General features: G+C 44.2%; 1 protein-coding gene across 1 annotated transcript in view; it reads right to left on the bottom strand.

Moving 5' to 3' along the window:
* The window catches only part of C8A (complement C8 alpha chain), a 63,942-nt gene that overhangs the window by 31,764 nt on the left and 19,149 nt on the right, over positions 1-13,029 (bottom strand). The window contains exons 3-5 of the mRNA XM_007462564.1: positions 8,791-8,935; positions 7,659-7,806; positions 2,238-2,427 (exon numbers count right to left, since the gene is read on the bottom strand). Coding sequence (XP_007462626.1) covers positions 2,238-2,427; positions 7,659-7,806; positions 8,791-8,935 — 483 coding nt within the window. The remainder of the gene's footprint in view (positions 1-2,237; positions 2,428-7,658; positions 7,807-8,790; positions 8,936-13,029) is intronic.

The following is a 13,029-nucleotide window of genomic DNA, read 5'->3' as shown; positions in this document are numbered from 1 at the left end:
CTGCTAAAATATTTATTTACACACACACACACACACACACACACACACACACACACATATGATTCTGATAAAATGCTATATTGTTCTGAGCATGTATTTCTTTCCAGCGGGCTTATCCTTCTTGAACAGATGGTTGCTTGGCTCTGCAGTGGAGAGATACAGAAAGCCATGTCTAGGCGTGGACCTGGGAGGAAAGGGGCAAAGGCATGCCGGTGGTGATAGTTCTAAGCAGAGGTATGCTTAGGGACCACCCACAAGTGTTTGGTTATTTCATTCCAGGATTGCATTTCTCTGCTAGCTTGACCTGAGGCGTGGTCTCGTGTGCCAAGGAAATGAGGGTTAGGAGCCTATGAGAGGTTTGCTCTGTAATCACGAGAGCATGTGTTGAGATGGAGGCTCCATCAGTTTGGGTCCTGAGTGTCTGTGATGATGAGAGTTTCTTTTCCACCTTAGGAAGGATGAGTAGAATATTTAGGGCACTGCTGCTTTACAGCACTGAGATTTCAGAATCCTTTTTGCCACAGCATAACCGAGTCTATTTTGCCTGACACGTAGGCCCTAGACTGTCCTCCAGTTTAGAAAAATGGCACCATCTGTGTCTTCCAGCTCATAGACAGAGCCTGATGGCAAAGGTGGAAGTGGGGTGGGGAGAGCCAATTTCTTTTTTTTAAACTGTAGTTGACTTACAATATTGTGTTAGTTTCAGGTATACAGCTTCAGATTCTTTTCTATTATAGGTTATTACAAAGTATTGAATATAGTTCCCTGTGCTATACAGTAAATTCTTGTTTATTTTATATATAGTAGTGTGTATCTGTTAATCCCATACTCCTGATTTATCCCTCCCACCCCCCCTTTCCCCTTTGGTAGCCCTAAGTTTGTTTTCTATGTCTGTGAGTCTGTTTCTGTTTTGGAAATAAGTTGATTGGTATTAGTTTTTAGGTTCCACATATAAGTGATATCATATAGTATTTGTCTTTCTCTGTCTGGCTTACTTCACTTAGTGCGATAATCTCCAGGTCCGTCCATGTTGCTGCAAATGACAACATTTCATTCTTTTTTATGGCTGAGCAACATTCCTTTGTATATATTCAACACATCTTCTTTATGATGGACCTTTACGTTGCTTCCATGTCTTGGCTATTGTGAATAGTGAGAGCCAGTTTCTTAAAAACAGCCTCAGTAAGCCTGGCCTTATCCTCTGTCAATATTTTTCTCTTGAGAAACTTGGGGGAGGGAGGATGTGACTAGATAATTGTTCAGAGTACTGGCATCCTATCATCTCTCTCTATAGATAGAATGTGGATGATACATAGATATAATTTGCATAATCTAGCCTCCCTTCTAAAAGATGTATAGCCAGGCTTAGTTCAGATAGATCTGGATTTAAATCTTGTCTGGGCTTACCTACTGGGCCTGGTGCTTTATCCCTCTAAATCTCTGGGGTTTTTAATATCTGAAATGAGCCAATAATAATATCTGACGCATCGTCTTATGCTGAGGGTTCGGTGGGAGAATTTGTGTGAAAGTAGAAGGTCTGACACATGGTAAGCCTCCAGTGAGGTTTGCTGTGTAGACGGCTTACCCAAAGGGTGAGGGGTGAAGAAAGGAATGGCCAGGAGCAGGCTCTGGAGCTCGTTGTGAGCTACAGGGTGACCAGGAGACCACAGAATTTTAAAGAGAGAGACTCTTAGGGATCATCAACAGTTTGCAAGCACTTTGCAATAGCGGAACCCTTTCTTCCGACAAAATCATGGACGGAAAGTCAAGAGATGAAGGTCACCAGTGAGGACCAGCTCCCGGTGAAGCAGGAGCACAGGTCTCAGAACCCCCAGCCACCTCCTGTCCTGCCCCCACTTTACATCTTAGTGACCTGGGCCCGCGGAGGGGCAGTGAGCTGCTCAAGGTCTGATATACATCTATTCTAATAGAGTCAAAACCTGGAAATAGGTCTTCTGACAAGCAGCCTAGAAAATCAGGCCCCGAATCTACTTTATTGACTTAGGACTGGAGCCGAGATCTAGCAGGGGCTGGTCCCATTTACAGTATGCGGCTCACTGGTCCTGCCGTTGCCTCTTCAGCACTAAGCATGCGTGAGGGCAGGTGCAGTGGGACCTTCAGCCACCAGCAAACCCTACAGGACATAAGGTCTTCCAAAGCAAGGCAGCTATCTCCACCAAGAGCTTTCCCTCCCTGCACCCACCCAGTGGCCTGTGAGCAGCCCTGTTCAGACTTACCTCAAAGTGGTACTTAAGGAAATTGTAGGGTTTCCGGAAGTACTTCTCATCATCTCCATAGTAGAGACGCTCACAGGTGGGGTCGTACCGAAGCTCTCTCCATTCCCCGTTGTATACCGTCTCACACTGGCCCCCATAATACCTGACATCGTATACGCTCTGAGCTTCTCTCTGGGTCAGGACATTATACCTAAATTGAAAAGGCAAGCAGCTTCTGGGAGAGAGCATTGGAAGAGCAGAGATAGCACAAAATATCCTCTGGACCATGAGTAGCTGGTGGGCTGAGCAGCATTTCTCAAATTGTGTTCTGTGGAACCCCAGATTTCCTTGAAGTACCTTAAGGGCCACTTTGGGCAACAATGGGAGACTGAGTGGACTGGGCCTGGGCCCCCAGGTTCCCTTAGACCAGATCAGCCAGACAACTCCATTCAGCATCTATAACAGTGCTCCCACATGGGAGGCACCTCTAAATATTTGTTGAGTAAATTGAAGAAGAATATGCATGATTATCAAGAGTCCAAGCACAGGAACCAGACAATCTGGACCCGTTTCCTATCTCTGCCACATCTAGCTGTGTGACCTTGGGCAGATCATTTAACCTCTCTGTGCCTCAGTTTAATCATTTGTAAAAAGCGCTAATACTACTGCTCTCACAGAGTTAAACAATGAGTTAAAACAAGTAACAGTACTTGGCATATATGAAGTGTTAAATAAATGTCGCTGTTGTTTTTGTTAGCAGGATTTCAGAAAAGGTTTTGCTGCTAAAAAATAGGTTTGAAATATTGGGTGTAGTTCAGGGTGGTAAGCTGATGATCTAATCCTCAGAAAGGCCATGGCGTGGAGGAGGCACAGTGTGGAGGTCAGGGAGACGACGCCTGCTTAATTTCCAGCTCTGTCATTTACTAGCTGTGTGACTTCGGACACATTCTAGAAACTTCCGGAAGCTCATTTTCCTCATTTGAAAAACAGACACAGTAAAACTACGTCTCCGGGGTTTTGTGAAGTCTAATTGAGAGGATAGGAATACTTATTTCCCCCTATAGCCCAATACCTTTCCAGAAATATCTCCCATACTTCCCTCTCTGGGGTATTTCAAATCTATCTGCCCAAGTTCTCTGTTTTAGGTCATGGATGGTTTAACCACATCTAGGTAAAAATCATGCGAAACAGGTGAAAATCTGCTTTAATCGCATACAAAGAGAAAGTTAACCGAACAAAATCATTGACAGTAGGCTAAGAGTTATAAGACCTAACAATCTAAGCCTCATATGTTGTGGACAACAAAATGATCGCTTGTCTTTGCCTCTCAAACTCCTACTCAGCCTTTAAGACCCAACTCAAATGTTGCGTCCTCTGTATTGCCTTCTTTGATTATCCTGGACAGACGATTGTCCTTCCTCTGTGTTCCCATGGCATTCAGTGATCGCCTCTGGCATGGCATTTGTCATGTTCATTTATGTCCTCTGGGAAAGGGCACAAAGGCAGATGAGCAGGGGGAAAACTGTGAATAAAACCTACTTCAAAGGAATAAATGGATAATGGTAGAGCGCCTGGCATATAGTAGAACTTCAATGTAAGTTCACTTCCTTCTTCTCTTCCTTTCCCCACCTCTTTCTTCACATTAGTGGAAGTGATGTAATAATAGCTATGATGAATTGAATACACACTATACCAGACATTTAGCGTACATTAACTTTCAACCTCATGACAATTTTGCAAATGCAAAAATTGAAGCTCAGAAAAATTAAGTACCTTGCCTATAGTCCTAGCTGGATTTTTTTCCTAGATTTTTTTTGACACTACAATCTGGGTTCTTAGTCTTTACCCTGCAGTTTCTATCTTTCCCCCTGTGGAACATGTTTCTGCCTGTAGCTGATAAGTACAGGCCCTCTAATGGGCCAAAGAAAAACTCTAAAGAACAATAAGCCCTAAGATTGTAATGTAACCTCTAACCGTAAGTAAAGCCTATGTCTATTTTAAAAATGTGATTGCAGAAGCCCCAGTGAAAATAAAGAGAGACACTCTACTTTTCGGAATTTAGAAATATTCACACATGGGTACAAAATTATGTATGTAAGAATGTTCATTGCAGCACTGTCTATAAGAGAAAAGTGGAAAACAATCTAATTATCTCTCAATAGGAGGTAGTTAAATAAATTATATAGTTATACTATAGGAGAATTGGGAAATCTTATTTTATTTTTTACAAAGGGCCAGATAGTAAATACTTTAGGCCTTGTAGGCTACGTAGGTTTCTGTTGCAACTACTGAACTCTTCCACAGTAGGGCAGAAGCTGTGTTTCAATAAAACTTTATTTAAAAATAGACAGCAGGCTGAATTTGGTGTTCAGGCCATAGTCTGCTGACCCCTGTTAAGGAACACTATGCTGCCTAGAAAAAGACAATAGAAGATATGGGAGAAAAATCTTCAAAATACGTTGTTAAGTGAAAAAAGCAAGTTATGGACCATATGTAGTCTGATCACATTTATGTAAAATACACTTATGTCTATAATGCACAATACACCTGATAGGCATACCTTCCACACAGTGTATGTTGTCAATGCATTTCTACATGATTGCGAAATCATGTAACAGGGGTCAGCTCTAGGGAGGGAAGAGAGAGAGGGTGAGTGGGTGGGACCAGGTGAGGGATAGTGAAGGAAGAATTTCAGTTTTTACCTCAAATAGGCATTACTTCTGTAACAATAAATAAAAATTAAAAACTGGGAAACGCCTAAATTAGAAAAAATAAGGTATCAGGAAAGGCCTCTGAGATCTTGAGATGAATGAAAAACCCACCATAATGTCAGCTGCTGGGAGTGGAGGTGGGCCCATTCTGCTGGTTTCAGTGTTAGGTGTGGCAAAGCACACGAATGAGCAAGTACATTTGCAATCTCCTGATTGAATCATATGAGAGCAGGGTCATGGTCTGTGATATTTTTTGTCAATTATGAGGGAACTGTTTCTCAAGTCAAAACCTCAATATTTCATGCTTGTAGTCTGTTTATCCCACAGTCACTTTCAAAATCAACAAGAATCCCCTTTTATTGGTGTTAGAGGCTGAAATATTTGTATGTTGAAGTCCTGACTCCCAAAACCTCAGAATTTGACTGTGTTTTGGTGATAGGATGCTTAAAGAGGTAATTAAGTTAAAATGAAGTTATTAGGGAGGGCCCTAATCCAGTAGGACTGGTATCCTTCTAAGAAGAGGAAGTTAGGACACAGCCACGTACAGCGGGAAGACCATGTGACGACAAAGGGAGAAGACGGCCATTCACAAGCCAAGGAGAGAGGCCTCAGAAAAAGCAATCCTGCTGAGACCCGAATCTGAGACTTCTAGCCTCCTGAGAAAATAAATTTCTATTGATTAAGCCACTTAGTCTGTGGCACTTTGTTATGGCAGTCCAAGAAAACTAATATTATCGGTCTAAAAGAGACAGGAATTTGATCATCTTTTCATACGTGTGTGTCTACATGCATTTACAGGATTCTGTCCTATCTTGTAGGTGGGCTGTGATCTGAAGGTAATTAAACCTCAATGAATGAGAGCTGCATTTCACAGCACCCACACCTGACCCAGAGTGGGCTGCCATGTGGCTGGGTCACTGTGTGATGAGTACTGTCTCTCTCTGTTTCCTCATCTGTAAAGGTCCAGTTGGTCATATTGATTTGTTTCACTGCAATCAATACTCAGAGGCTGTTATGGGGAAAGCTCTGACATAAGGGCTGAGGAGATGAAAAAGATGAATCAGAGCAGCCTCGGCCCTCAAAGAGTTTATACTCAAGTCAGAGGACAAGGCCCAAAGCAAAGTGTCAGGGAACTAACAATACCATGTGTCACTATGAGTGTGGCCCTGTGCTGGATGCTGGAGAAGCAGAAAATGATGAGGACCCTTTAGCCTGGGGAACAGATGTCTCTGCCCTGTTGGATAAGTCCTGGGAGAGTAGGACACACAGGAACGCTGGGAACAGTAGAAGGGGACTAAGCCAGCCTAGACAGTGTTGAGAGGAGGGGAGGGGGTGTCAAAAAGACCAGCTAGAGGAGGTGATGCCTAGGTGTCTTAGCTGGGCTGTCATAGCAAAGTACCATACCCAATACAATACCCAAGTCTGGATAACTCAAAGAATAGACATTTATGTTCTCTCAGTCCTGGAGGCTAGAAGTCTAAGAGAAAGGTGCCATCAGGGTTGGTTTCGGTGAGGCCTCTCTTCCCGGGTTGCAGATGGCCACCTTCTCGCCATAGCGTCACATGGCCCCTTCTCTGTGCACATGGTGAGAGGTGAGAGAGAGCTCTCTGGTGTCTCTTCTTCTTCTTACAAGGACACCAGTCCTATTGGATTAGGGCCCCACCCTTATGAGCTCATTTGACCTTAATTACCTCAGTAAAGGCCCAATCTCTAAACACGACCATATTGGGGGTTAGGGCCTCAACATACAAGTTTTAGGGGGATACAATTCAGGGCACAACACTAGGCAAAAAGTTAACCAGTTAGGAATACAGGGAAGGACATTTCAGAAAGAAGGAACTAACTTTATGAAGTGAGAAGAAAAGAGTATGATGTGCGCAAGGGACTAAACATGGACATAAGGTGCACAGTGAAGTAAAGTTAGAATTGAGGCTGACTGAATCTCAACAGATAAAGAAACTGGCCTGAGAGTTATAAGCCAGCAATGGCAAAGTGGAGATTCAAGCCCCACCCCATCTCACCCTAAAGCCTTGCTTATATCAGCAACCACAGTGCAAAGCAGAGTAAGAACAGGGCTACTGGAAAGTGCACTTGGGCCTGAGAAGTGCTGTCTTTTGGGGATATTGGAAGCCTTCATGGAAGGTGTAGCCTCTTAAAAGGGCCTTGGAAATGGAATTGGGGCAAGAGGAATGAGCAGTAGAGTGGGAAAGGGTGAAAGGAGGACCCTTGGCCAGAGACATAAAGGGGAAAACATGAGCTATGTCCTGTAAAATTCATATGTTGAAACTCTAACCCCTCATGTGGTGGTATTTGGAGGGAGACCTTTGGGAGGTGCTTAGGTCATGAGAGTGGAGCCCTCATGAATGGCATCAGTGCTCTTATCAAGGAGACCCCGTGGAGCTCCCTAGCCCCTTCCACCATGTGAGGGCACAACGAGAAGTCTGCGGCCTGAAAGAACACCCTCACCTGACCAGGCTAACACCCTGATCTCAGACCACCGGCCTCAGAACTGTGAGAAATACATTTCTGTTGTTGATAAGCCACCCAGTGTGTGGTATTTTGTTAGAGCAGCCCAGATGGACTAAGCCTCTTAGAGGGATGGTGAGGACGGCCTCACAGGATACACTCCAGAGAGATTCCCCCCAAAGACCCTCTTCTTTCCCTGAAACTAATACTCATGATTGGAGAGAAATCATGCCCTGCTCCCGACAGCCAGCCGGCAGCGACTCACCCCGAGGCCACCCTCTCTGATCCTGGAATCGGGTCATACTGGCTGCAGTCATCTTCCAAGACCCTGATGTCTTCACAGTTGTCCTCATCAGAGCCATCCAGGCAGTCATTGTCTCCATTACACACCAGGTGGCGTTTCAGGCAGCGACCTGAGGAGAGGCCGTGGATGCTTCTAGAGTGTCCGGGACTCCTCCCCCTCCCTCATGACCTGCATCCATAGTCACCAAGTCCGTTCCACCCCTGAAATAGCCCTTCGATCCTCCCAGTCCTGTTCCATCCTCCTTCCATCCTCACTGCCTCTGCCCTCCCTCCAGCCTCCATGTCTCTCACCTGTAGCCCCCCAGCTCAGACCCTGCCCCAGGCTTGCTCTTTCTAATTCAGTCTCCACATTGCAGCCCCAGGGATCTTTCTAAAATTCCAGTCTGGCCATGTCATCCCTTGCTCTGCATCCTTCAGGACCTCCCCATTCCTCTGCTTCCAAATGTCACTGTCTGGCCCCCGGTAACCTACCTGGCCCATCCCCTGCCTCTCTTCCCAAAGCACTTATTCTGGGCTCATTGTGAGTCCCTAAATCTCTGCGTTTTTGCACATTCTGTCTCCTAGCAAACTCTTTTTCATTTTCTAAGTCTCAGCTCAAGTACCATTTTGAATCCTGCCCTGACTGCCCAAAGCAGATTTAGGCACCCGCTGCCAGAGTCCGTACATTGGACCCTGTATATACACCCACTACACTGGCTATCACAGGACACTGTCATTGATTCCTTATAGGTCTGTCTCCCAAAGAGCCTAGGAGTACTCTGAGATCAGGCACAAGGATTTTTCACCTCTGCATCACCAGCAGGTAGCACATTGTCTGGCCATGATATGTACCCAATCAGCATTTACTCAATGAATGGATGGATGAGTGAATTGTACCTTTTCCAAATCAACGGGTGTTCCAGCAAAGTTGCCTCAGATTTACTTGGGCTGCTGACTTGGCTTAAAATTCAGCTTCCTGGGTCCCATCCCAAACCCCAGAACAACAACTTCTAGGGGAAGGGCTCGGGAGCCTGCATTCTAACAAGCCCTTGGAGAACTGTTTTGCATATCAAGTTTGACAGGCACAGCTGTTATCCTTCTGAGATGCTACTCACCTGTCTCCTTACACTGGAAATCCTGTCCACACTGTGCTTGCTTCACACAAGCTGTGGGACCATGACAGCTGGCTTGGTCCCAGACAGTCCCACTGCAGATGGTTCCCCCGAACTTGTTTGGCTGCAGGAGGCTCCGGTATCTGTACTAAATCAGATTTGGAACCAGACACATTCATTGTCTATCAATCAACTGAGATTAGTGCGGGCGGGTCTCAGCTTAACATAAGGAATGACCGTCTAATGATTGAGAGCTGCCTGCAAAGCTGTCTTTTGCGGGGATGAGTGATCATAAATGGCGGTGTTCAACCAGAGGGGGCACTGTCACCAGCTGGAATATTGAGTAGGGCCTCCAAACATCAAATGAGAGGTTTGGGTTAGTTATTTCTAGGGTCTTCCTACTTGCTAGGAACAACCTCTGTCTCCCCCTTCTGAAGCCAGTTAGTACCTATTCATCTTTCAAGACTCACGGTTTACCTCCTCGGGAACAGACTTCCCTAACTAAGTAATATATTCTCAGTTCCCTATGTACCCTCTCTCCTAGCACTTGTCATATAAGGTTGTGATTGATTGTCCACTTCTTTGCTTACGTTTCTCACTAGTTTAGGAACAATTTGCAAATAGGGTTAGGGTCAGCAAAGGGAGGGCCATGGCTTATTTGGCTTCATATACTTGGCACTTGATCTATGGTCAGTTACATGGTAGTCACCTTTAAAAAGATGTTTATCAATTTTCCTTTGGAGAATTTCTTCTGGTCATGGCATTTCCTCTTTCCTTGTGGCATGTCTCGTATGGTTCAGGTGGGGGTGATGTCACCCCCTCAGTCACAGGACGTGTGGATGTGAACGAGGCAGGGCAACCAGAGTATCAATCATCTGCCAAGTTGCAGTGATTGGTTCATGACTCAACCTTAGGGCAATCATAGTCATCTCTGGGAAGTTTCTTTCAGAACTATTGGAAAAGATAGTTTCTTTTTAGCTGAAGTTGCTGGGAATTGTGGGTATCAAGTGGTCATCTTGCCTATTATAGAAAGAGCCCATCCAACAGTTAGAGAGACGAAAAGAGCTCTGAAGACATCATCTGAGACCCTGTGTCCAGCTCTGACTGCAGATGAATAAATACTTACTGAAGGAAGGAGAGAAAGAATAAAAATGCCTACCAGCCTTGGGCTCAATGTTTTTATGACACTGTCTTCTCTAGGGTGTACGGTGTTAGATACTAGCGTATCAGGAAGAAGCTGAACAGTAAGATATTCCAAGAAATTGAAGTTCCATCCCTGTCTTTAAGAAGCTTAGAGATGGTTGAGGAGATAAAAAATATAACAATATAAAACATGCTGTATGAAGGGCTTCCCTGGTGGCGCAGTGCTTGAGAGTCCGCCTGCCGATGCAGGAGACGCGGGTTCGTGCCCCGTTTTGGGAAGATCCCACATGCCGCGGAGCGGCTGGGCCCGTGAGCCATGGCCACTGAGCCTGCGCGTCCGGAGCCTGTGCTCCGCAAATGGGAGAGGCCACAACAGTGAGAGGCCCGCATAACGCAAGGGAAAAAAAAAAAAAAAAAAAAACATGCTGTATGAAGAGCTTCACACGGAGTGTCAGTCAGCACCATATTTTCTGCCATCTCTTAGCCCACAGGCCCTAGCTTCAAAACTGTTAATAAGTAAATAGGAAGGCAATGATTTGAGAAGTAAGCGAATTGAGTTCCTGACCTGAATCTATTTATTACTTGCTGGGTAAAGTTATCAGTGCCTGGCACTTTCTGCCTCACTTTCCGAATCTATAAAATGAGGTGGCTTAGTTGACCTCACTAATCACAATTACTTATGATTCCTTCACCTGTGTCCTATAGTTGAAAGAGCACAGGCATGAGATTAGACTAACTTAGGGCCAAATCCTGGATTCACTGACCAACTGCCCATGAGCAAGTCACTTATCTTTTCGGAGCAACCACTGTCTAGTATGTAAAATGGGCATGATGGCACCTTACCTCGAAAGGGTTTTGTGAGAACTAAGTGAGAGAAGGTCTGAGGACACACCTAGCCCTGTGCCTGGCATATCACTGGTGCTCAATAAATGGAAGTGGTTTCCACATCAATATCAGTGCAGCCTTTTCCAGATGCTTCCAGGGCTGAGTGTGAAGCTTCCCCTCCCTTTCCTCTTGCCCACTTCTGTCTACTTAACTGCCTCTTAGCAAAGAGGCAGAGGTAGCAAAAAGAAGTGAGGATCCGACCTGCCCATTTACCTTCCCTGACTTTTAGTTAATAACAGCAATAAAAGATTTGTCAACTAGGTGAGAAGAGATTATAATTAGCGATCAGTGTGGGAATAGGAGGATATTTTCATTTTCTACCCACTCTCTTGCCCTACAATGCAGTAAATAAAAGAGAGCTCATCATACAAATGTGTAGCCAATTCTCTTTCTCAACCTTGAAAACATTCATCAGTTATAAGACCTGAAGTTACCATCATGGTGATGATGGTGATGGTAGCTACCAGTTATTGAGTGCTTACTATGGCCCAAACCCTTTACATTCTTTATGTCAGTTAATCCTCACAAGTCTAGGGGGTTAAGTACTATTAATGATCCCATTTTAAGCTGGGTTAGAATTTCAGTTCTGCCACTTACGGTATATGTGTCACTGGGTAAATTACTTAACGTCTCTGACCCTCGGTTTTCTCATCTGTGAGATGAGAGAGATGAGAGTGTTCTGAAGATCAGTGATAACACAGTTTGTAAAGACATCAGCATCCTGCATGGTTCTGGTATGCGCTTAGTAATAATAGTTATCAACATCGTCATCATCCTCGTAGCCAGCTGTTGGGCTACTCTGGAAGGATTATGACTGAGTGGGAATTGGATTAGGTGACCTCGAATATCACTTACTACTCTCCATATAGCTCCTGGAGAGGCAGGAGAGGCATATAGCTCAGGTTCATGGGCATTTTGGAATCAGACTGACCAAGTTTTAAATTGAGGCTCTGCCACATTCTTACTGGGCAAACTAAGCAAAGGGATTGAGTGGTGTCTGTCACCTACCGTTGGCTGTGAAAATCGAATAAGAAGATGATTTATTTAAAGCATTAGCACAGTCCTTGGTATACAGAAATTATTTAATAATGGCGACTATATATTGTCATTATCATCCTTCCTGTGGTTTCTGTACTTGGAATGATGGTGCAGACATGAGGTTCATTCCCACCCGCTCCTTATTTTCTAGGTTGTTATCAAATAATGAAGACACTGTATTGCAGAAAGGTTGGTAAGGATACTTCCCTAGGGACCTCTCCGTGCCGTTACCCGTGGTTGGTATCATTAAGACATAATTTTCTTTTCTAGCTAGTAGAAAATGTTTCTTTCCAGAAATGCACGTCATTGATTGGGTGATTTTGAGAGAAAGAAAAATATTAATAGAAAGAACTCAGATGGTCTTTCAGTTAAAAAATAAACAGAATTTAATTATTTTAAGGATTACTTTAAAGACACATGTCTTTTTGAGTCCCTAAGAAAGTAATAAACGTTGATTTAAACTGTAAGTCATTCACCTGTGCTATCTGCTATCTAAACTGCAGCACAAGAGAAAAATGTAGCTTTAGGATGCTGTTTAAATGTATAATAGGTTGACTAAAGGCCATGCAAAGAAATTAAGTCCTAATCCTTGAAAGTTGTAAATGTTATCTTATTTGGAAAAAGGATCTTTGCAGACATCATTAATTTGGAGAAATTACTCTGGATTATCCAGGAGGACCCTAAATGCCATCACAGTGTCCTTATAAGAGGAAAGCAGAGGGAGATTTCACACAGACACATAAAGGAGACACAGAGAAGGGAAGGGGTGATGCAGACAGGAGCAGAGATTGGAGCAAGGCAGCCACCAAAAGATGGAAGGAGCAAAGAACGGCTTCTCCCCTAGAGCTTCCAGAGAGAGCCTGGCCGTGCTGACACCTTGATTGCAGACTTCTGGTCTCCAGAACTCTTGAGGGAATACGTTTCTGTTGTTCTGAGCCAACCAGTTTTTGGCATTTGTTACAGCAGGCTCAGAAAACTAATCCAGGATGTCAAAGCAGAATGAGAATTGGGGGCCAGATATTTTTAAACTGGGACATCTAAGATTCTTTGGCATATCCTAGAGATGGGAGAGGCAAAATCATAAATTTTAGCCTTCAAAGTTGAATAAACTAGCTCCAAATGGTGTTTCTGCCAGTGTCATCAAAACTTCACAGGGCACTTTTTTTTTTTTTTTTT

Source organism: Lipotes vexillifer, unplaced genomic scaffold (assembly GCF_000442215.2).
Source record: "Lipotes vexillifer unplaced genomic scaffold, Lipotes_vexillifer_v1.1 scaffold54, whole genome shotgun sequence".
Taxonomy (NCBI): Eukaryota; Metazoa; Chordata; class Mammalia; order Artiodactyla; family Lipotidae; genus Lipotes; species Lipotes vexillifer.
This window is presented reverse-complemented; position numbering and strand designations above follow the sequence as displayed.